Here is a 24,661-nt window from a genome sequence, read left to right as displayed (position 1 = left end):
GGCCGCATCAGGGTTGTGTTTGTCCCTGGGGGTGGGGGGTGGCCAAGGTGGGTGTGACCAGCTCAATATCACTCGTGTCGGGGTGCCTGTGGTGGCCTGACCACTCTGCCAATGAAAACAAGCTCTGTTTTCAGCTGCAACAGCTTCCTGCAACTAGGGGTGGGATTCTACCAGTTCGCACCTATTCGCTAGAACCGGTTGTTAACATTCTAAGCAGTTCGGAGAACCGGTTGTTAGAAGGAATTACTGGCCTAATCCTGTAAGGAAGGCAGGAAGGAAACATTCTGGTGTTGCTTACAGAAACTGCCTCTCCGTTAACCCTTATTCCATTCTTGGCAGGACTAGACTTCCTATCTCGGGAACGTCTCTGGAGTTTTCTTTCCTTCTTTTGCTGGTCCTTTGCTTGTGTGGAGGGACCATTCCAAGTTACAATGGCACTGAAGAAAGTGACTTATGACCCTTTTTTCACGCTTACGACCGTTGCAGCATCCCCACAGTCATGAGAGGCCAGGCGAGGAGATGCGTGCCTCGATGTGAGTGATGTTGAGTTGGCCACGCCCAGCCAGTCACATGACCACCAAGCCATGTCCACCCAGTCACATGACCACCAAGCCACACCCACAGAACCGGTTGTTAAAAAATTTGAATCCCACCCCTGCCTGCAAACCTCTGCTAGCAAAAATGGAACCCGTGGGGGACACAGGCTAGGGCAGCCCGTGGGCCAGATCTAAGCACCCTATGGGCCGGATCCAGACCCCCAGGCCTGGAGTTTGACACTCCTCGTCTAAGTGCTATTGGTATTGCTTCAGTAATACTGGACGATCGGAAAATTGGACAATAAGCAGATGGCCTGATCTAGCTGTCATCCAGAGACAGACTGATCCGGCCTCCCTTTTAAGCGAAGATGCAGAGTGGGAAGCAGATAATTGCCTCCCAATCTATTTTTAAATTACGTGGTTGGGCTTCTTTTTAAGCAGTACATTAGCAAGGAAGAGGTAAAGCATCTGGTCACTACGTCCATCCATTATTCAGGTTTTGATCCAATAAACAGAACAATCTTAGCATTCAAATCAGAGCTTCCAGGATCTAGGCAGCCCAAGCTCAGGGAAAGAAACTCTGCGGCACGTAGCCAATTCGATCCCATCCTTTTCAGTTATTAAAAAAAAAAAGAGATAATTCAAAATTAGGCAACGGTGACGGGAAATAACAATCATTTGGTGAAGGTTTTAGAGAAAAGAGCCTGGTTTAAAATAGCTTCCTATTTGAGTCCATCTATTATTTAGGACAATGAAGGGCTGAAATATTGTTTGATCTTTAAAAGAAGGACCTCAGCAAACTCAACATGCAGAGTGAAGGGAAAATTCCAGCCATCGGCACTTAAAAAAAACTCACCGGCCGGAGCTGGTCGGCGGCCATTTTGTGAGGGCCCTCAAAACATTCTCTCAGCACCCCAACAATCCAAAGCAGAGAGCCAAGGACTCCGACCCGCCCTTCATCTTTTACGGATTAACTGGAAAATGCCCAACGTTGAATTCCACAAGAGTATTATCTCCTTCTCCAAAAGGAGGTACAAACAGTCCTCGACTTACAGAATGGCTACTCATGTAGCAACTGTTCCAAGTTACGACAGCACTGAAAAAAGTGACTTACAACCAGACCTTGCTTTTATGACCATCACAGCATTCCCACAGTCATGTGATCAGGTGCTTGGCAACCGGTATGTATGTATGTATGTATGTATGTATGTATGTATGTATGTATCTATCTATCTATCTATCTATCTATCTATCTATCTATCTATCTATCATCTATCTAGCTATCTAGCTATCATCTATCAATCTCTATCATCTATCAATCTCTATCATCCGTCCGTCCATCCATCCATCCAACCATCCATCCATCTTTCTAGCTATCTCTATCATCTATTAGCTACCTAGCTATCATCTATCAATCTCTATCATCCGTCTGTCCGTCCATCTATCTGTGTCTGTCTGTCTGTCTGTCTGTCTGTCTATCTATCCTCTATCATCTATCTATCCAATTTATCTATCTCTATCTATCTATCTATCTATCTCTTATCTATCTATCCAATTTATCTATCTCTATCATCTATTATCTATTATCTATCTATCTAATTTATCTATCTATCTCTATCATTTATCTAGCTATTATCTATCTATCCAATTTATCTATCTCTATCATCTATCTATCTAGCTATTATCTATCTATCCAATTTATCTATCTATCTCTGTCTATCATCTATCTAGCTATCTAGCTATCATCTATCAATCTCTATCATCCGTCCGTCCATCCATCCAACCATCCATCCATCTAGCTAGCTACCTCTATCATCTATTGGCTATCTAGCTATCATCTATCAATCTCTATCATCCATCTGTCCGTCCATCTATCTATGTATGTCTGTCCATCATCTATCTATCTATCTATCTATCTATCTATCTATCTATCTATCTATCTATCTATCTATCTTCTATCATCTATCCAATTTATCTATCTCTATCATCTATCTAGTTATCTAGCTATCATCTATCAATCTCTATCATCCATCCCTCCCTCCCTCCATCCATCCATGTAGCTATCTATCTATCTATTTATCCATCTCTATCATCTATCTATCTATCTATCTATCTATCTATCATCTATCATCTATCTATCTATCATCTATCCAATTTATCTATCTCTGTCACCTATCTAACTATCATCTATCAATCTCTATCATCCATCCATCCATCCATGTAGCTATCAAGCTATTTATCCATCTCTATCATCTATCTATCATCTATCATCTATCAATCTCTATCCATCCATCCATCCATCTATCCATCTATCATCTATCCAATTTATCTATCTCTATCATCTATCTAGCTATCAAGCTATCATCTATCAACCTCTATCATCCATCCATCCATCCAACCGATTGTCTGTCTGTCTATCTATCTATCTATTCATTGGTCATCCATCTTACCACATGGTAAACATATTTACAATGGTTGTAGTGTCCTGAGGTCATGTGATCACTATTTGGAACCTTCCCAGCCAGTTTTCGACGAGCAAACTCAATGTGGAAGGCCAGATTTGCTTAATGACCAGGTGATTCACTTAACAACTGCAGTGATCCACTTAACCACCGTGCAAAAATGGCCAAAAAATTGGGTGCAAAACTCACTTATCAACAGTTGCTCTATTTATTACAGGTAGTCCTCGACTTACAACCGTTCATTTAGTGACCAATCAGAGTTACATTACTGAAAAAAGTGACTTATGACCATTTTTCACACTGACAGCCGTTTTAGCATCCCCACGATCACGATGATTTACATTTGAATGCTTGACAACTGAACTCACACTTATGACGGCTGCAGTGTCCAGGAGTCCCGTAGTTGCCTTTTGTGACTTTCTGACAAGCAAAAGTCAGTGGGGAAGCCAGATTCACTTAACAACCGTGTTATTAATTTAAAAACTGCAGTGGTTCACTTAACAACTGTGACAAGAAAGGTCGTAAAATGCGACAAAAACCACTTAACAAATTTCTCACATAACAACATCAATTTTGGGCTCAATTGTGGTCGTAAGTTGAGGACTACCAATATTACTTTTATAACACCTCACTTAGCAACAGAAATTCTGGTCCCAAAGTCGAAGACTTCCTGCAACTTCCATTCTGATTTTGTTTTTCCACTCTGGAGCTGCCCAAAGGCATCTCGATCCGGCTCTTATTCTCTTGGGCCTTCTTCCATCCTCCCCTTCCCACTTATCTACTGAAAAATACCTGCCGAGAGATAATGTTGGACTGGCCGGAGCAGGCAAGAACGGTCCAGCCACGGGCCGGAAAACCACATCGTCCGTCCGGGCAATATACTGGATAATGTCCGTCTGGTAAGGATCGCGATCTTGGTCCATGCTTTCGCTTGCAGCTCGTTGTCGCTGAAACTGGTGACGCTTGGGGGACCCTGAAGGGAGGGAAGGAAGAGATGCGTGCTGGAACGTAGGCAGGAGTCCTGGTTTTTTTTCTGAAACTGGTTTCGGTATTTTTGGAAAACAGAGGCAGAAAAATCTGCCCCCTCCTTATGAGAACCCCTATAACACAGACAGGGTCTCAACGGTCCGAGCGCAGGGGCCCAGTTGGCTGCACCGGAAACACCGAATCAGTGGCCGAGCTTCCTCTCCAGTAGGGCTGGGATCAGGACTATCTGATTGGTGACTCGTGGTTGCAACGTGAACCCCCGCAGCCTAGGACACACCACCCCCTGGGGTGGCACTCTCCCTTCGTCCTCCCTGTCGCAGCCATAACCTACAAGCTGAGTTGCTGCTGGTGAAGGGGCAGCCGCAGCAAATTATAGGTGCCCCACAACCCAGTGGTGGGATTCAAATATTTTTACTACCAGTTCTGTGGGCTTGGCTTGGCTTGGTGGGCGTGGCTTGGCGGGCGTGGCAGGGGAAGGATACTGTAAAATCCTCATTCCCACCCCACTCCAGGGGAAAGTGTCAGGGCACCGGCACTTACCCCCCATTTAAATCATGAGTCTCGAGCCAAACTTCCGAAACTTAAAAAAGGATTTTATTAGGAGTAAACATGCTGGCACTGCCTGGGTGTAGCTGACTCTTGAGACACATCATTCATTGTCACCCTTGACCCTGGTTTTTCCTCACCCCCTGGTGTATCGTAATTCATATTCTCCAATGGGACACATCCATAGCCCAGAGTCATCAATTATGTTCTCCAGTTAGAATTTTGCCCAGCAGAAGCTTCCGTCACCTAGTTACTATCTTTGAAAACATTTATGGAATGCACTTTTCGGTTTTGCAGGCTGCTGCACTGCTCTCCCCTCCTCCCTTTCTGTTGGCAACTCTAAAAAGACCATAGAGATATTTTATGAGTTGACAGAAAGGTGACTCCAAAATCCCATTCCCTCCCCACGCATGCTGGCTGGGGAATTCTGGGAGTTGAAGTCCACCCATCTTCAAGTTGCCAAGCTTGGGAAACACGGCATTCGGTATGAGGACTCTTGACTTTCAAATTTAGGGATGCCATCCACCGCCCACCCCTCAAACCCCCCAGCAAAGTCACCCACCTCTCATGTCCAGACTGGATGCCCGCTGGCTGGTTTCCAGCTTCCACTTCTTGATTCTGAAATAGGGACTCGCTCCTTCCAGGCTAGCGTGACGGCGCAGGCGGGTCAGGAAATGAAGGACGGTGCCCTGGGCAGGGGCTGAGGGGGGCTCTTGCGGAGGGGCCATGGGGGCCCCTTTGGCAGCCTTGGCAGGCTAGGCGAACGGAGAAGAGAAAAGGGTGAGTCACGCCCAGTGCACCTGCGTCCCAAGCCAATACAGGCAATCCTCAACTTAAGACCATGGTCAGGACCAACATTTCTGTTGTTAACTAAAGCGGTAGTTCAGGGGTGGGATTCTAATTTTTTAACAACTGGTTCTGTGGGCATGGCTTAGGTGGTGGGCGTGGCTTGGTGGTCATGGCTTGATCATGTTATTGGCTGGGCGTGGCCAACTCAGTATCTCTCACATCGAGGCACGCATCTCCTCTCCTGGCCTCTCATGACTGTGGGGATGCTGCAACAGTCGTAAGTGTGAAAAAGGGTCATAAGTCACTTTTTTCAGTGCCATTGTAACTTTGAATGGTCACTCCACACAAGCAAAGGAGGGGAAAAAAACCTCCAGAGACATTCCTGAGACAGGAAGTCTAGTCCTGCCAAGAATGTAATAAGGGTTAACGGAGAGGCAGTTTCTGTAAGCAACACCAGAATGTTTCCTTCCTGCCTTCCTTACAGGATTAGGCCAGTAATTTCTTCTAACAACCGGTTCTCCAAACTGCTTAGAATGTTAACAACCGATTCTAGCAAATAGGTGAGAACTGGTAGAATCCCACCCCTGTGGTTGTTAAAGAAAATGGCGCACAATTTTACGACCTTTTCTCGCCATGGTTAAGGAAACCATCACAGTTGTTAAGCGAATGCGGTTTCGCCCACCGACGTTGCTTGTTGGAAGCCAGTTGGGAAAGTTCAGGGGTGGGCTACTATTGGTTCTCCCCAATTTGGGTAAACCCATAGCTAACCGGTAGCTAATGTTATGGCCAGTTCAGTGAACCAGGCAAATCCCACCTTGGGCTGGCCCCGCCCACCCCAACCCTCCCAGGAGTCTCCACGCGGCATGTTTTGTATGTGAGGTAAGTGCAGGGCCTGCGCAGAGGCTCAGAGAGGGCAATAAACAGGCCTCCCGGAGGCTCCAGAATGCCAAAAACAGGCACATCTCTGGCCTCCACAGAGCCTCCGGAGGGCGAAAACGCACTACCCCCCCCCAGCGTGGTGCAGGAGGCTGACTAGGCCACGCCCATCATGGCCACACCCAACTGGGCAGAGAACCGGTTGCTAAAATTTTGGAAGCCCACCCCTGGGAAGGTTGCAGCAATCACATGACCCCGGGTATATCGTCGTAAAAACATGTCAGTGGGACGGTGCATTTGACAACATTTCTTGGCACAGTTGTTAAGTGAATCCCTGCAGTCATTAAAGTGAGCAACACGATTGTGAAGTGAATCTGGCTTCTCCGTTGACTTTGCTGGTCAAAAGGTCGCAAAAGGGGACATTGCGACCGTCGTAAATATGAGCCAGTTGCCAAGCAAAGTCTGAATTGTGATCGCATGGCCGCAGGGATGGTAGAACAGTCGTAAGTGTACGAAACGGCCATAAGTAAAAAAAAATTTCAGTGCCGTTGTAACTTCAGAAGTCACTAAAGGAATCATCATAAGTCAAAGACTTGACTTACACCCGCAATGGAGCCCGAAATTTATGTTGCTGTGAGAAATTTGTTAAGTGAGTTTTGCCCCCTGTGACGAACTTTCTTGCCACAGATGTTAAGTGAATCGCTGCAGTCGTTAAATTAGTAACGTGGTTGTTAAATGAATCTGGTTTCCCCATTGGCTGTGCTTGTCAGAAGGTCACAAAAGAGGATCACGTAACCTGGGGACTGTCAGGATTCCGGCAGTTACCCCGATTTAAATCACGAGTCTGGACTCTGGAGCCAAACTTCCAAAACTTCAAAAGGATTTATTGAGAGTTATCCTGTCCAGCACTGCCTGGGTGAAGCTGACTCTGAGACGCATAATTTGTCACCCTTGATCCTGGTTTCCCCCACACCCCCTGGGTGTATCATAATTCATAGCCTCCAATGGGACACATCCATAGCCCAGAGTCATCAATCTTGCTCTCCAGTTAGAATTTTGCATGGCAGAAACATCCGTCACCTAGTTACTATATTTGAAAAAAATTATGGAATGCACTTTCGGTTTGCAAGCCGCCCCATTGCTCTCCCCTCCCTTTCTGTAAAAAGACCATAGAAATATTTTATGAGTTGACAGGGACAAGGCAACTGTCGTAAATAATAACCAATTGCCACCTGAATTGTGATCACGTCACTCTGGGGATCCTCCTGTAACTGTGAAAAATGGTCATAAGTCCCTTTTTTTCAGTGCCATTGCAACTGGGCATGGTCATTAAATGAACCTACATAACTCGAGGACTACCTGTACATGCGATTCATAGGGCCCTGCCTTTGGCACTGTATTGGGTTAACCTACCGCAACTCCCTCGCCTGAGTCGGAGGAAACGGAGGAAGCGGCTTCAACGCTGGAGTTAAACGTGTCCCCTGGGAGTGTTGAACTCGAACACAGACCCCCGTGGCTGGTCAGCGCTGTCTTTGGCAGGGGGCTTCCAGTTGGCTGTTGAAAAGGACAAAGAGGAGGATGAGGAAAAAAAAGATGGCCAAGCCCAACCCAGTAGCCATCAATCCAGCTTTTCGGTCATTTGCTGGGCAAAGTGTCTGCTATCCTAACCCTCCCTTGGAAACACAATAAACTTTTATTATTTTCTTACATAAACCTCCTACATTGGATGCAATTATGTATACAGGAAGTCCTCGACTTACAACAGTTCATTTAGTGACTGAAGTTACAAAGGCATCCAAAAATGTGATTTTCACATTTACAACCATTGCTGGCTACCTGGATACGCAATTCGTATGTCACTTGATCAACATTTGGATGCTTGGCAATTGGTTCATATTTATGACAGTTTCAGCGTCCTCGGGGATCACGTGATCCCCTTTGGTGACCTTCTGACAAGCAAAGGTAATGGGGAATCCAGATTCACTGAACAACCACGTGACTAACTTAACAACCGCAGTGATTCTCTTCACAACTGTGGCAAGGAAGGTCATAAAATGGGGCAAAATGTCTCACTTAGCAACAAACATTTTCGGCTCCCTTGTCGTAAGTCAAGGACTACCTGTATGTATGTATATTTATGTGTTGTGTATGTCTGTGTGTGTCTGTGTGTGTGTGTATGTATGTACGACAGTCTACATTTCACAGAACGAAGTTATGCAGAAGTTTCGGTTTCCTACTGAATTAGAACATGCACATCTTTTATCTATAATAATTTATTACAGAGGGACTTTGGGTAGTGAGATGATCAGGATATAAATTTAATAAATAATAATAATAATTTATAAAGATCCCTAAAGAACTTATTGTAGCCAACTTTGCCGGAGTATATTCATGAAGTGGAATAGACCAGAGCATGGTAACGAAGTCAGCCAAGGAGGACAGTTTGGAAACTGAAACAAGAAGTGGCTTAGGCATGGTTCTATATCCGTGTTGGCGAAACTATGCCATGCGTGCCAGAAGTAGCACACAGAGCCATTTCCCCGAGCACGCAAGAGGACGCCCAGAAGAGCCCCACTGCGCATGCGTGCACGTGCCGCTGCCTGACAACTGATTGTCGGGTATCTGGTGCACATGCGCAGGGGGCGGAGAGGGGTGGACGTGCTGCATGTGAGAGGATTGCGTGCACATGCCCAGATGTGCTACATGTGAGGGGGAAAAGCGCACACATGCGCAGACACGCTGTGCACGAGGGAGTTGCGCACACATGCGCAAAGACGCACAGCGCACAGGGGGAATCGCACGCACATGTGCAGACATGCGGCAAGGGGGAATTGTGCATGCATGTGCATGCATGTGCAGCATGCGAGGGGAGGTCGCGCACGCATGCGCAGATGGCGTGGGGTTCCCAGCATGCATTGCCTTCTGGGTGCTGGTACACAAGCGCGCGCAAGCTCTGAGTCTGTCTATTGAAAATGAAACTGCTTCTCTCCTCTTGCCTGCCTGTTGAACTAAAGTGAAACTGATCTCTGTTTCTTGCTCTGCACTTGCAACATGTTTCTGTCTGAGTTTGCTCCATGTTGGAGAAATCTACAACTGGTTTGTAAAATCTACTTATTATGTTTATAAAGATGTTAAATGAAGCCTCAGCCATCTGTGTTTATTTTTCTGGTGCTGAATTAACGCTGCAAAACTCTGAACATACTTCCCCTGCTGTGTGTGTATTTGTGTCAGAGGTGGTTATTCAGCAGGTTCTGACCCGTTCTGGAGAACCGGTAGCGGAAATTTTGAGTAGTTCAGAGAACAGGCAAATCCCACCTCTGACGGGAGATTTTACAGTATCCTTCCCCTGCCACACCCACCAAGCCACGCCCACAGAACCGGTAGTAAATAAAATTGAATCCTACCACTGATTTGTGTGCATGTATAATTCTCTCCCTCCCTCCCTCTCATTATCTGCATCATCTCTCCATCTGCTTACCTACCGTTGTATGTCTGTCTCTCTACCTATCCAGCATCTATCTGCCTGCCTACCTGCACACCTACCAATCGGTCTAATTCTCCTTTCTTCCATCTCTCCCTCCTTCTCTTCTCTTCTCTCTTCTTCCATTCTCCTTTCTTTCCCTCCTTCTTTTCTCTTCTCTTCTCTCCTCTCTCTCCTTTCATTCTCTTTTCTTCCATCTCTCCCTCCTTCTTTTCTCTTCTCTTCTCTCTCCTTCCATTCTCCTTTCTTTCCCTCTTTTTCTCTTCTCTCTCCTTCCATTCTCCTTTCTTTCCCTCCTTCTTTTCTCTTCTCTTCTCCCTCCTTCCATATAGCATACAGCTCTCTCTAGGCTGCTACCAGTTCGCCCCAGTCTGGGCGAATCCATAACTAATGTTATGGCAGGTTTGGCGAACTGGCAAATCCCAGACCTGATTGGCCCCGTCCACCCACCCCTCCCCTCCCCTCCCCTCCACGGCTTCTCCACACAGACTGTTTTGGACGCGAGGTAAGTGCAGGGCCGGTGCGAAGGCTCGGGGAGAGTGAAAAACAGGCCTCCCAGAGGCTCCAGAAGGCCGGAAACGGGCCCATTTCCGGTCTCCAGAGGGCCTCCGAAGCCCGGGGAGGCTGTTTTCGCTCTCCTGGAGGCTCGAGGAAAGCCTCCGGAGCCCGGGGAGGGTGAAAATGGAACCCCCCCTCCACTGTGGTGCAGGAGGCCAACTAGGCCACACCCACCATGGCCACGCCCACCCAGCAACCAGGCAGAGAATTGGTGGCTGACATTTTTGAAGCCCACCCCTGGTTCCACCCCCCATACCCTGGAGGGATGAGGGGCTCACTTTGAAGATGGCAAGGCTCGGCTTGACAGGTGGGAGGCGGGGAGTCATCATGATGCTGTTCTCGTTGGCTTCGCACTCATGGATGGTGACGATTTTAAGGGCAGCCGAGGGTGGCAGGGGAAGGTGGCTGAGACGGGCGTTCTTCAAATGATGGAAATCACCCTCAGTCAGAGTGTACCTAACAGGAAAAGCAGAAAAGAAAAAAAACAACAACAATGAAACAGGAAGGCTGAAGTCATCTTAAGATAGGGTGTCCAACCTGGCAACTTTAAGACTTGTGGACTTCAACTCCCAGAATTCCTCAGCCAGCAAAGCTGGCTGAGGAATTCTGGGAGTTGAAGTCCACAAGTCTTAAAGTTGCCAAGGTTGGACACCCTGTCTTAAGACATCCCCATATTTTGCTTCTGGACAAAAAGAAAGAATATAGGTAGTCCCTTGACTTACGACCACGATTGAGCCCTAAATTTCCATTGCTAAGAAACACAGGCGTTAAGTGAAGTCTGCCGCCTTTCACAACTTTAATTGCCACCGTTGTTAAGTGATTTGCTGCAGTTGTTAAGTGAATCAAGTGGTCATTAAGCAAATCTGGCTTTCCCCATTGACTTTGCTTATCGGAAGCCACCTGGGAAGGTTCTAAATTGTGATCACATGACCTCGGGACAGGACAATTATCATAAATACACGCCAGGTCATTTTCTCCTTAATTTATTATTTAAACGGGAAGAGTGTCTAATGTTCTAATTGCTGAAATTTTCCAATCGTTCTAATTTTCTAATTATTAGAAATATTTATTTCTAAATAATGATTAAAAATAATTGCCTGAAATTTTCTAATGTTTCTAAAAGTTTCGATATGTTTGATGGATGAAAGAGAAAAGAAGAACTAAGGGGTGACATGAAAGCAGCATTCCAGTGTTTGAGAGGCTGCCGCAAAGAAGAGGGGGGTCAACTTTTTCTCCAAAAAGCAAGACAAGAAACAGTGAATGGAAACTAATCAAAGAGAGAAGCAATCTGGAATTAAGGAAAAAAAACTTCCTAACAGTGAGGACAATTAACTAGTGTAACAGCTTGCCATCAGAAGTTGTGGGTGCTCCAATAATGGACATTTTTAAGAAGAAATTGAAAAATTCACCTGAAATTGTATAGGGCAGTGGTGGCTAGCCTTTTTGGGCTCCTGAGCCAAAAATTGTGTGCGCGCGCACTCACGTGTCAGCACCCAGAAGGCAATGCACCCCCCCATACCCCCTGCGCATGCGTACACAATCCCCCCTCCTTACCTGCACTGTGCCTCCCAGCTGATTTTCAGCCTCCCAGAGGCTTGAGGGAAGCCTCTGAAACCTTTGCAGGCTGAAAAATGGGCCCGTCTCGTCACTTCCAGTATTTCCGGAAATACGGGAAGTGACAAAATGGGCCTATTTTTCAGCCTGCAAAGGCTGCAAAGGTTTCCCTCAAGCCTCTGGGAGGCCGAAAAAGGCCTCAAACAGGCCGAAAATCAGCTGAGAGGCAGACGCATGCGCTGTGAGGTAAGTTTGCCTGGGGCTTGCATCCCTGCACAAATGCCATAGGTTTGCCATCACGGGTAGAGGGTCTCCTGCCTGAGCAGGGGGTTGGACTAGAAGACCTCCAAGGTCCCTTCCTACTCTGTTATTCTGTTATTCAGACGCACCACTCCAGCTCCCCGCCCTGCCCTCCAGTTGTAGAACCTCCAATTCCCAGCCCAGCCTCCTGGTTCCTGATCAAGACTCACCTCCTTCCCTTCTCCTGTGTTTTCTTGCTCTGCTCAAAAAGGGCAGCTTCGTTGAAAGACACCCTCCGCCCCGTGGCGCTGCCGGAAGACAGAAATCGCTCACTCTCTGCATCTCGATAACTGGAACTAGACATGCATTCCGGGTCATCCACTTTGATGGTGATGTCTAAGAGGAAGGGGTGGAAAAAGAGAGCGGGGGTGGGTGGGTGAATATGCAGCAGAGGCAGCCTACTTCTGTCCCTAAGGAGAAATACGGGTAGTCTTCCACTTACAACCACAACGGAACCCTAAATTCCCATTGCTAAATGAGACAGTTAAGTGAATTTCCGTTCTTGACACAGTTGTTAAGTGAATCATTGCAAGTTAGTAACATGGTTGTTAAGTGAATCTGGTTTCCCCACTGATTTTGCTTCTCAGAAGATTGCAAAAGGAATTACATAATCCTGAGACATTGCAACCGTCATAAATGTGAATCAGTTGTCAAGCATCCGAATACTGATCAGATAACCATGAGGATGCCAGAACAGTTGTAAGTGTGAAATACGGTCATAAGTCATTTTTTTTCCAGCGCCATTGTTACTTTGAACTGTCACTAAATGATATGGTTGTAAATCGATGACTACCTGTAAGTTCTCAACTTACGCCTGGTTGCTTAGCAACTATTTGAAGTTACAGCTGACCTATCCGGGACTACTTATAAGACGGATCCAACTTTTGGTCATGTGACTAGAATGATCGGGGCCCTTCTTCTAATCACATGACCAGACTTTGGTTGCTTGGCAACCAGGCAGCACTTTGGGCTGTTTGCCATGTCCCGTGGTCACGTGACCACCTTTTACAGTGGTTTGGCTCAGGGATGGGATTCAAAAATCCCAGCAACCGGTTCGCTGCCCGGTTGCTGAGTGGGCATGGCCATGGTGGGCGGGACTTACCAGAACTTCCTGTTTCGGGTTCCGGTGGGCCTCCAGAGCCGGGGAGGCCATTTTCGCCCACCCAAGGGTCCAGAGGCCTCTCCTGGGCCTCTGGGAGGGCGAAAATAGCCTCCCCTGGGCTCTGGAGGCCCACCGGAAGCTGAAAACAGGCCCGTTTCTGGACTTCCAGAAGGCCCCCATTTTTCCCCCTCCCAGAGCCTCCACACAGACCCATTACCTCCATCATAAATGGGCTACGTGGAGACTCCTGGGAGGGGCAGGGAGGGCGGGGAGGGGCCAGCCGGTTGGTTGAAATACCGGTTCGACGAACCAGATATAACTTTAACATCCAGTTCACTCAAACCGGTTCAAACTGGTAGCATCCCACCCCTAGTTTTGCTGATAATCTGCATTGGGCAAAACTGCCTCCATATTTGAATCATGGGTTCATTTAACAACCATGTTATTTCTTTTATGACTGCTACAAACGAAGGCCCTAAAATCAGGCCCGACTGATTTTTATGAACCTCACAACCGACAACTGTGAAGGGCCGGCTCCATTATAGTTGTAATTCAAGAACTACCTGTATGTGCCCGGAAAACAGTTATAATTCCCCGTTTCCTCAGTTTAAAAATAAGGAACGCATCTGATACGATCGGGGTTGATGTTGCGATTGGCTCTCGCACTCTGTGGAACATTAGATGCAAACTTCACAATTCCCTTTTTGTGGGAGGTGTTGAAATGTAAACGGCTTCCACCAACAGCAATTTAATTCCAATTTGTGCATGAGCAGAGAGGGTCAGTCTTAATGCCCTCACCTTGTGCCGGCTGTGAGTCATCCAGATAGGTTGTGTTCGTTTTTTCTGGGTCATCGCTGGCTCTGAAAATAGGAAAAAGGTGGTATATGTAGATATTATTAACACAGGCACAAATCCACTTCCGGTTTGAACATCTCAAGATAAGCATCCAAATACAGCTAGTCCTTGACTTACGATCACACCCAAATTTCTTTTGTTAAGTGCTAAGCTTTGTTAAGTGAGTTTGCCCCATTTTATGACCTTTCTTGACACAGTTAAGTGAATCACTGCACTTAAGTTATTAACACAGTTGTGAAGTGAATCTGGCTTCCCCATTGACTTTGCTTGTCTGAAGGTCGCAAAAGGGATCGCCTGACCCCGGGGCACTGCAACCGTCATAAATACAAGTCAGTTGTCAAGCAACCGAATTTTGATCACGTGACCATGGAGATGCTGCAATGGTCGTAAGCGTGAAACACGATCATAAATCAGTTGTTTCCGTGCCATTGTAACTTCAAATCGCCACTGAAAATGAACTGTTGTCAGTTGAGAACCTGTAGTTGCTGACTAAACACCACGGGCATTAAGTGAAGCCATTGTTCACTGTGGAGTGTTTCTTGCCAGAAACTAGAATTAAACACTGGTTTCTGGCAAACGGGTTGTAAGTTGCAGTCCTGTGACCATGGGATCCTGCAAATAGGTATAAATGAGGGCCGGTTGCCAAGCTCTCCAAATGTGTTCATGTGACTGTGGCTGTCAGAAGTTCAAATCCAGGTTGCAAGCAGCTTTTTCAGGATCTGCTGTAAGTTTGAACGGTCGCTAAGTGAGTCGTCATAAGTCAAAGACTACTTATATTTAGCACTACCTCCTTTCGTTTTTTTCCCTTCAACCTGAGAGGGAGGGACTGCTCCAGAGTCTCCCCAAAATTTCTATGGCTGAAGAGGGGCTAGAACAGAGGTCTCCAAATTTGGCAGCTTTTAAGATTTGTGGACTTCAACTCCCAGAACTCTTCAGCCAGCATAGCTGAGGAATTCAGGAAGGGAGGCACGAGAAGGAAGGAAGGAAGGAAGGAAGGAAGGAAATTTTAATAGTTTAATAGGGCAGGTTTTTTTTCACCCTTTCCCTTCTGGCTCTGCTTGGTTGCAATTCCCACAATTGTTAGCTAGCATGGCTACAGATTCTTGCTGTGTTACGACTTGTGGACTTCAACTCCCAGAATTCCTCAGCCAGCTTTGCTGGCTGAAGAATTCTGGGAGTTGAAGTCCACAAATCTTAAAGTTGACAAGGCTGGAGACCCCTGCTTTAAAACACGATCTATATCCTACCCCAAACAGACCATCCCCATGCAGTGGCCTTCCATTCCCATCCGTACCTGGAGCGCCTTCGGTCCGTTTCACAGCAGCGCCGGCAGACGATCAGGATGCCAAACAGCAGCACCAAGGTGCCCCCGACAAAGATAGAAAGAAGCACAAGAAGTAACACATAACCGTCCTGGGGGCTCACTTCGGCAGGCACCGTCTGGGAGATATGTGGTGTGGGGGAGGGGAAGGGGGTGATGGTGAATGGAGACAAGAAAAAGAGAAGCAGAAATAAATCCATTATTGTTGTTTTTTACCGCCAAAATCATAATGTTTGCCTGACATGGATTGTATTTCAAAGCAAAACTGGAAGGCTTGTAAAAAGTTTTGTAAGGTTCTGCAACATGGAGGCGTCCTCAAAATATGATCACCACTGAGCCCAAAATGTCTGTTGCTAAGCGAGATGTTTGTTAAGTGAATTTTGCCCCATTTCTCAGCCTTTCTTGCCAGAGTTGTTAAGTGAGTCACTGCAGTTCTTAAGTTAGTAACACAGTTATGTGAATCGCTTGAAGGTATGTGGACTTCAACTCCCAGAATTCCTCAGCCAGGATGTAAACTCCACATATCTGAAAGCATCCTGGCTGGAGAATTCTGGGAGTTGAAGTCCACGTACCTTCAAACTGTGAAGTTTGAGAAACACTGCTCTGCAGGTAGTCCTCCACTTATGACCACAACTGAGCCCAGAATTTATGTTGCTAAACGAGACATTTAATAAGTGAGTTTTTGTCCCGTTTGCCACGTTTGTTAAGTGAATCACTGCGGTTATTAGATTAGTAACACGGTTGCTAAATGAATCTGGCTTCCCCATTGACTTTGCTCGTCATAAGGTCGCAAAAGGGGATCATATGATCCAGGGACATTGCAACCATCATACATATGAATCAGTTGCCAAATGTCATTGTTCTAAAGTTAAGTGTATAAATAAATGCTTTCCACAACATGATGCAGTCTAAGTGAGCTGGACTTCAGCTCCCATCATTCCCCAGCTAAAATGGAGGTTGCATGGAAATTTGGGGGATCTGCGAATAGGTGTCAGGTGGGGAAAGGAGGACTAAGATGCTTTAAAGTCTGTGGGTGGGGCCAATTAGTAAAAAAAAATGTGGGGGAGCATCAGAAAGAAAAGGTAATTGCATCACTGAAAGCTGGAAAGGTGGGTTACAGGTAGTCCTTGACTTATGACAATTGTGCCCAAAATTTTCATGGCTAAGCAAAGGCAGTTGCTAAGTGAGTTTTCTCCCATTTTACGACTTATTTGTTACAGTTGCTAAGCAAAGAACCAAGTGGATCAAGCAGTCGTTAAGTGAATCTGGCATCCCCCACTGACGTCGCTTAACCCAGCTGCGAAGGTTACCAATGGTGATCCCGTGAGCCTGCAAACGTTAATTTATTTATTATGCCAGTTACCAAGTGCCCAAATTTTGAGCATGTGTCTATAAGGGGATATTGCAACCATCACAAATGTGATAACTAGTTATAAGTCACTTTTTTCAGTTCCATTATAACGTTGGTCACTAAATGAATGAAATGAATGAAAGTCAAGGGCTATTTGGGTAATTCTTTTCCCCCCAGTTGGTTTCCAACAATCCAGGATAGCATTTTTTCCAACTTTGGAAACTTTTAAGATGTTTGGACTTCAATTCCCAGAATTCCCCAGCCTGCATGGCTGGCGGAAGAATTCTGGGAGTTGAAGTCCAAACATTGCTGAAGTTGGAAAAAAAAAACCACTGTTTTAAGTCGTATGAATATTCAAAACAGAATTGCCCTTTGTTCAATCTCCATCCAAACAAGCATTGTTTCCAAGCATTAAACATTTTCCCTCATTAATTTTGGGCTCTTCCGCCAAAATCCAAAGACAAGAGCCTTTTTTTAAATCCGGAAATATTGAAAAAGGAAATATTTTCACCTCATCCTTCCCGGGCTCCAATGCCCAACTTGTGATTCTGCTAGCCAGGTTTCCAAAATCCTCAGCAGAGGAACTATCAAAGGCTAAGATAAAGTATTCTCCCATGTGAGCATCCCCTGTTTAAGCTTGGCAATCAACTAGTCCTCAGCAAGTACAGGAATATTGAACTACATAAGACACTAAACCTGAGCTCTCCAATTTGCACTTGTGTCCAGTCTCTCCTGAAACGACTTCCCAGAGACAGAAGACAGACTAATTCCAACTTTAGCAGAAAGCCAAATACCTGCAGCATCTTAAATGCTCACACAACTTTCCAGATCAAGACCCAAGTCTGCAAAAACCTAAGCAATGCAGGTAGTCCTCAACTTATGACAGTTCATGTAGTGACCAAAGTTTTACAATGGCACTGAAAAAAAACAACAGTTATGACTATTGACCATTTTTCACGCTTACAACCGTTGCAGCATCCCCAACAGTCAAAGGGATCCAAATTCCAATGCTTGGCAATATTGACTCGCCTTTACAACGATTGCAGTGGCTTCGGAGTTATGCGATTCCTCCTTTTGCGACCTTCTGACCAGCAAAGTCAATGGGAGCAACCGGATTCCTTGGACCACCGGGGTTACTAAAGAACTGCAGCGATCCACATAACAAATGCAGCGAGAAAAGTCGTAAAAATGGGGCGAACTCATTGAACAAACATAAATTCTGGGCTCAGTTGTAGTCATAAGTTGAGGGCTACCTGTAATCACTTAGTATGAAGTCCTTAAAAATATCGCAAGGCCAAAGAGACAAGATTCGGTTTTCGATCCGTTGGATAAGTTTTGCGTGGCAGTTGCCAAGAGATAAGAAGATAGCTTGTTCAGTGCTGGGAAAGGATAGCCCTCTCTTGTGGGAGGGGAAACAGCTGAGAGCCGAGTCCGTAGACAGCTGCCTTGTAACCAGGTTAGGCTCTCTGGCCTGCCTACTTGTCGGCTGCCATGTTGGCTAAGCATTCAGGATCCCAAGACATTCTGGCGCTTCCTTTATTCGGGCAAGAGGAGGGTGTGTCCCCAGACTCCCCTAACCATGATCCTTTTCGAAACGGGGAGATTGTCAGAAGTGGATTTTCAATGTGCAAAACAAATGTCTATTCGGGTTTTCCCCACTGAGAGGAGAGAGTCCATGTCCAGCAAACTTCTGCCGTGCAATTTGAGCATTTGTGTATGTGCGTGGGTGTGTTTAAACAGCTGAACAAGCTTCTTCAGCCTTGCTCTTGGACAGCTGACCCAAAAGCCCCGTATCCTCTTTCCTTGCTCCCAAACCTGCTTGAATCCAGAATCCTGACTTAAGCCAACTATGGAGGTCCTGGGTGCTCTCTGAGCTGCGTTGTTTTCTTGCGGACGTTTCATGACCTAACTAGGTAACATCATCAGTGCTACAGGAGGATATAGCTCCATGCTCAGAGAGCAGCAAGGACGCCACAGTTCGATCCTGAGCTAAAAATATTCTCATCTATTGGTACTTAAGCCACTCAGAGACCACAGGGCTGTGCCCACTTCAGGCTCTTTTATATGTAGGAAATGAAACCTTCCCCAGTCTGGCCTGCCCGAACACAGATACCATAATCCCCCAGAGTTCCCCTGAACCCCAAACGTTATACAAGACCAGGCTACCTCACACCTTCCAGGAGTTTTCAACTCCCACCAACCTCCTCCAGGATGGCCAAGAAAAAAAAAAAAAGTCAAACTGGAGAAGAGCAGCAGCGAGGAACAAAAAAAACCCAAAACACTTGGTGCATGCTCAGAGGAGCTGCGATATTCTTTTAATGAAAGCACTTCCCTGCATCTGTCACCACGGGGAGGGTGAGGAGACGAAACACGTGTCTGCTAGAAGACCTCCAACACACACGAGCATGCATTCAGACAACACACGTTCCGCCGAAGTTGCTAATACGGGCCTGGCGTCTCCTCCGTTGGCCTCCAAACAGAACAGAAGCAATAGGGGAGGGGGGGGGAGCCACAATGTTGGAAGAGCAAGAGAGAGCATGCGCCCCCCCCCTCGCCTCCACCAAAAGAACCCATTCCCCACTTCTGCACACTCACCGTCACGCCTTCAGTTGTCGTATTTGCCCATGAAGTAAACGCATCGCTCATTGTCTGTGGCCAGAGTAGAAAGTCTCTTCCAAGCTGAGCATATAAATCAAAACTAGTTGGCTTTTTTTAAAAAAAAAAAATAAGACTCAGGAAAAATGAAGGAGAGTGGAAAGCAGATGGATATACATCAATCAAAATGGGCTGAAGAGGAAGAAGAGTGACCAGAGACTGCAGGCTTTTCTTTTTCTTTTTCTCTCGTTCCCTCTCTCCCGCAAGCTTTTATCCCTGCCTCTCGTTTCGTTCTTCCTTGCAGCTCACATGTTTGGGAGGGAAGAGAGGAACCATGGCTGGCTCAGCTCAAAGCATCTTCGTGTCCCTGGTCTTCCGGTGCCGGAGATGATGGACTGGTGTGCCTTGTCTCCCCCTCTCGTTCCTTCTCTGGGGCTGGATTTCTTTCCCGGCAGAACCAGATTTCAACTGGGAAGGAAGGAGAGAGAAAAGGGCTGTTGGTGAGGGGAGAAAGAAGGAGAATGTTTTTTTGTTCTGGTTGGGTGGTTTTGAGAGAAAGATGGAGAAACAGGGAGATGAGAAGGAGAAAAGGAGAGGAGAAGGGAAGATCTGGTGGGACCAAAACAGCTAGAGGTGAGGAGAGCATCCGTTTTCTCGAGGTTTGGAGGGGCTATTTTTTTTTTTCATCCCTTGCACTGTTCTGGTTCTGCTTTTCCTCCTCCCTGCTTTGCACGACAGCTACCTTGGCGTGAAGAGCCACAGAAAGCCCTTCCCTCGCCTCTCCCTTCGGCCTTTGGATATGCAGCCGGGCTGAGGAACCCGCTTTAAGCTCAGCCCCTGCCACCCACTCGGCCAGCAGCAAATGAACTCATCCTCCTGTCCTCATCATTGCTTTTAAAAATGCAACCCAACGCCACCAGCCCGGCAGCCTCCAAAGCCCACACGTGGGGGGTGACTCACAGGAATCCACCAGCCGAGAGAGAGAGAGAGAGAGAGAGAGAGAGAGAGAGAGAGAGAGAGAGAGAGAGAGAGAGAGAGAGAGAGAGAGAGAGAGAGAGGAGAATGAGCAAGAGAGGACAGGGCAGCGGTGGGAGCCGTAGTGGTGGGAGCCAGCACAGAGATGCCGGAGAAAGGGACAGGCTGGGCTCAGCCAAGCTGCAGTGACAAGGATGGACCGGCCAAGCCTGGCCCCCACCCCCAGACGGGAGAAAATGAAATTAAAAAATTACACCAGTGCAAGGCACTGCCTGAAACAGGTGGCGGATTCTAAGCTTCCCTCCTTTTTCTTTGCTCCCAGTGTTATTCTCTCTACAGTGCATGGCTGGAGCATCTGCTCTGCCAGCTAGGCATTGTGGGAAATTCAGTCCAATACATCTGGAGTTGAGGAAGGTGCTAGCACAGTTATCAACATCCGAAAAGAGGCTCAAGCACACAAAAAGGCTGCAGAGGGATTATCATTCATCCAGTCCATTTGCAACAGCTGCCCACAGCAAATAATATTTTTAAAATCTCTTCATCCCCACCCCCCCTTGCAAGATTTCTCTGGGTTTGTTCAGGGTAAATGCTCCCAAGCTTCCTTTAGTAAGGAAGCTAGTGGCAGCAGCCCTTTAATTTGTTTAGCTGCCTAGGCTACGAAGGGTTTACAGTAGTGAACACAACACCTTTGTATTTTTTTGTGAAAGAAAAAAAAAGTTTCTTTGGGTGAAATTCTTCCACCGGTCCAGCTCTTGCAGCCTGGAAATCTAATTTAGGAAGAGAACAAACTGACAATCCACCATTGCTTGACTGTAGAGTGGCACGCTTGGTTTAGAATGGCAAATGTAAGGATTTTCTTTTCCAAGAAGGGGTTTACCTTCCCTAACGGTACATCCATATGCAGAGTGCTATGAGTTATCAGCCCATAGTACCATCCCTACAAATGAAATAAGAACTTAACCACATTAAACTGAAATGTATGGTTGAGCTTAGATAGCAAGGGGAGAGGGTCCTACCCATCGCCTGGTGATTACAGTCTTCTCTGGGGGAAATAACCAAAGTAGCCCGCAAAAATATTCATGCTTCAAATTCAGGAAGACTTCACACGGCCGGGGATGCTTCCCTATGCTGAGGATGGGGCTAGACTGGATGATCTCAGAGGTCCCTCCTCATTCAGGGCGTCTATGCAAGGCAACTGCAAAGGTGTGGCTTCATTTTATTTATCTGCTTTGCACACACCCTTCTGCCAATTCCAAATACATGGGACTTTCTGCCATGGGAATCGGAGCATTTTTGGAAAGGTTTTGTTTTTTTCAAGGCCCAGGATGGTCTGAAGGGGAGGAATTCCTTTCCTGGCCACCCCAGCCTTGTCCACAGAGGGGAAGGTAAACAGCAGAAGATCTCCTTCCCGTGATGATGGAAGAATTTCATCTCCATGGTGATGTCCAAGTGAAAAGCAGGCGACTCTGGTCTTCACCCACTGGGGAGAAACGGGACTCTAACACCTCTGTTTCCACGGGGCAATTCTGTCTCTGTCTCTCCAGGGAAGGTAAAAAATGGCCGTGGAGAGCCACGTGTCTGCTGCTCCCTTCACACAAACTCACTTGGTGAGGGCTCAAAGGAGTCAGGGGGCTTGGATTCATCACACTGCACGAAGCAGACCAGAGCGTGACAGCTGGAAAGCCTTTATCCTTGGGGTGTAACACAGTAAAGAGGGTTTCCAGAGGTTGTGTGAACCCAAGTAGCAGGGAACAGCTTCTGGAGGCAAGGGGGGGTGGGTGAGAGAGAGAGAAGCAGAATCTGCTCAGGAGAAGCAGGGAGGCTGTTTCTAAACAGCCCTCTTTTTAAAAAAAATAAGTTTTTTTTTTAAATGGACTCAATGCAGCCTATTGGAGAAAGTTGATTATATGGCCCGCAAGCCTTGTCACATCTTATTCCATCATCGCTAGATCTCTTTAGAAAGTCTACAAGGCTATATAGTTTGTAAGTCCCCTATCGCTCATTTCCCAGGACTCTGGGTGCTGGCACAGGTAGACTGCCCTTGCCCACAGAGGCTCAAGTGCCAATGTTGGGAGAGAATTGGCTAAAGCACACCTAACCACGCCTGATGAAAATTTAAATTTCTAACTTGCCTCTTTTTTTCTTTTCTTTTTCTTTTGGTCAAAGCAGCCCAGGAAGACCAGCAGAATAATAAAAAGAGAGAGTGATAGACTTAACACAACAGAGAAAGGTAAAGAAGAAGGGAAGGAAGGATGAATGGAAAGAGGGAAGGTTAAATGAGTCTTTTAACACACTGGTGCTGCAAAAAAAAAAAAGGGGGGGGGTTATTAATCTGTTTTTTTTCCTCCAGCCTCCATTTCTGTTTGCTTCATGCATAAAAAGAGCAGTCAAAATGTGTGTCTGTGTGTGTGTATGTATGATTTTAAAAGGGGAATTGCTAGCAGGATTTTTTATTTTTTTGCAGCTATTAAATGCTCGGTTATAGCAATTATAAGATCTCAGGAGGAATCGGGGGGGGGAATCTGGGGAGGGGGCGCGGGGAAGGGGAGGGAGGGAAACTTCCCCAGCTGGGCTTTGACCGAGTTGCCGACCCTGCGGGCTGGAGGTGAACAAACCCCAATGCCATCCCCCCCTTAAACCCGTTTTCCCTTTTTCCTCTCCCAATCTAGACCACCCCGGTCCCACCGTGCCTTGCTCTCGAGGAAACACGCCTCAGATCCCAGGACAGCTGCCGCCCACAACAGCTGCAATTTCGTCCCCAGATGTTGTCCTCCCCACCATCACCTCCCCTCCCGAGGGAGGGGACATAGAAACCCGATCGTGGCTGTGTGTTGAGACGCGGAGCTCGATCGGTGGATTGACTTCATTTCAGACACCGAAACGTCAGTTATTCGCCTTTTTATTTTTCCTTCCCCAACCTAGCCAAAAAATAAAATAAAAGACCAACCGACCAAGCCTGATCTGAAGTCCGCAGCTACTAAAGCTTTCCCGAACCGGTGTGAAAACCATTGGGCGATGGGAAGGGAATCCGCTTGGACGGATCCGACTCTCCGCAGACCCCTCCCTCCCTCTTTCCACCCCCGCCACCAACTGTGGCATTGCCTGGAACAGGTTAAACCTCGTCCAGGAGAGATTATTCCTATTATTCATCGGTTTCGTCGTCGTCGTCGTCCCCCTCAAACCTTCTCGGAAGAGGGACCCGAGATGCAATTTAGCCCAGGGACTCTCGCTCCCCCTGCTAACTGGATCCCGGGGCGGTGTGTGGGGAAGAGAGAAGGGGGACGGGAGGTGGGGGGTGGGTGGGAAGGGGGGGATCGAAGGAGATCACAAGGTAGAAAACGGAGAGATAACAAGAAGAGGGGATCGTAAGCCTCTCTCCTCCCCCCCACCCCAAGCCTCGTCCGATATTATAATTATACACACATATATATACCGCCCCAACTCCAGCCACACCGTTTCATGTAAGCTCCAGATCGATCTCTCTCTCTCTCTCTCTCTCTCCACCTCCCCCCAACGAAAGAAACAAGCAAAGGAAATACAAGGAAAGCAGCTTTTAAAAAATAATCTAAGAAATGGGAAGAAAACCCCATTCCCTCTCATCCACCCATTCCTCCCGATCCATCTGGGTGGATTTCTTCTTTGCAAGAAATCCTCTTTTTTTTTCTCCTATTATTATTATTTTAAAGGAAGGAAAATGACAGTCTCTCTCTCGATCTCTCCCCCTCACCCCTCGTCAAAAGGAGACAGGAGATAAAGCAGCAAAATAAGAAGGAAGGGAGAACGATCGTGTTTGCAAGAATCCCTTAAAAAAAAAGACAAGATACAGGAAAGGGAAATAATAATAATAATAATAATAATGACTCACCTAATTCGAATTGCTGGATCTCTCTGTGCGATCAAAAAAAGCGAAGCGGCGGAGATTGCAAATTTTTTTTTATGTCTTGGGGAAGGAAGTTTCCCCCTTTCCCGTCTCTCTTGAACACCTTAATTTTGATTTAAGAGGGGCCGAGGATTTATGAATGAACAGGGACCCACCCACTTCAGAACGCGGAGGGGGGGGGAGAGCCACGTGACCACAATTTCATACAACAGCTCGAAGCGGGGGGGGGGGAGGGAGGGGCGCGGGGGCGGGTGTGCCATTCAAAGACGTTGAGCCGTTTCTGATTGGACAAAGCCCGGACGGAATTTAAATGAGGGGAGGGCGGGGTAAACGGGGGGGGGAATTATGTAAAAGCCGATTTTTTTTAAAAAAATGGCCAAGTGTTGTTGTGCCTGTGTTGCATCTCTGATTTCCAGGAAGGGCTGCCAAGGCAAGGAGATTCCCGATCCGGGTTCCCGCTTTCTTAAGGCAAACAGGGCGAACTGGATCCCAA

The 24,661-nt window shown here is 46.8% G+C and overlaps 1 protein-coding gene across 1 annotated transcript in view; it reads right to left on the bottom strand.

Annotated features, from left to right (window-relative positions):
- Window positions 1-24,337, bottom strand: part of CBARP (CACN subunit beta associated regulatory protein) — a 28,137-nt gene extending 3,800 nt beyond the window's left edge. Inside the window, exons 1-9 of the mRNA XM_087952705.1 lie at window positions 24,154-24,337; window positions 19,314-19,781; window positions 15,341-15,486; window positions 13,990-14,051; window positions 12,260-12,425; window positions 10,514-10,691; window positions 7,610-7,750; window positions 5,094-5,286; window positions 3,791-3,971 (exon numbers count right to left, since the gene is read on the bottom strand). Coding sequence (XP_087808831.1) covers window positions 3,791-3,971; window positions 5,094-5,286; window positions 7,610-7,750; window positions 10,514-10,691; window positions 12,260-12,425; window positions 13,990-14,051; window positions 15,341-15,486; window positions 19,314-19,364 — 1,118 coding nt within the window. The 5' untranslated portion in view covers window positions 19,365-19,781; window positions 24,154-24,337. The remainder of the gene's footprint in view (window positions 1-3,790; window positions 3,972-5,093; window positions 5,287-7,609; window positions 7,751-10,513; window positions 10,692-12,259; window positions 12,426-13,989; window positions 14,052-15,340; window positions 15,487-19,313; window positions 19,782-24,153) is intronic.
- Between the last annotated feature and the right edge of the window lie 324 nt (window positions 24,338-24,661).

The sequence above is a fragment of the Notechis scutatus genome, chromosome 1 (genome assembly GCF_049901735.1).
Source record: "Notechis scutatus isolate UNSWTSFEM ecotype Mainland chromosome 1, rNotScu1.2, whole genome shotgun sequence".
Lineage (NCBI taxonomy): Eukaryota > Metazoa > Chordata > Lepidosauria > Squamata > Elapidae > Notechis > Notechis scutatus.
The sequence above is the reverse complement of the archived record's forward strand: the minus strand, read 5'-3'. Positions and strand labels throughout refer to the sequence as shown.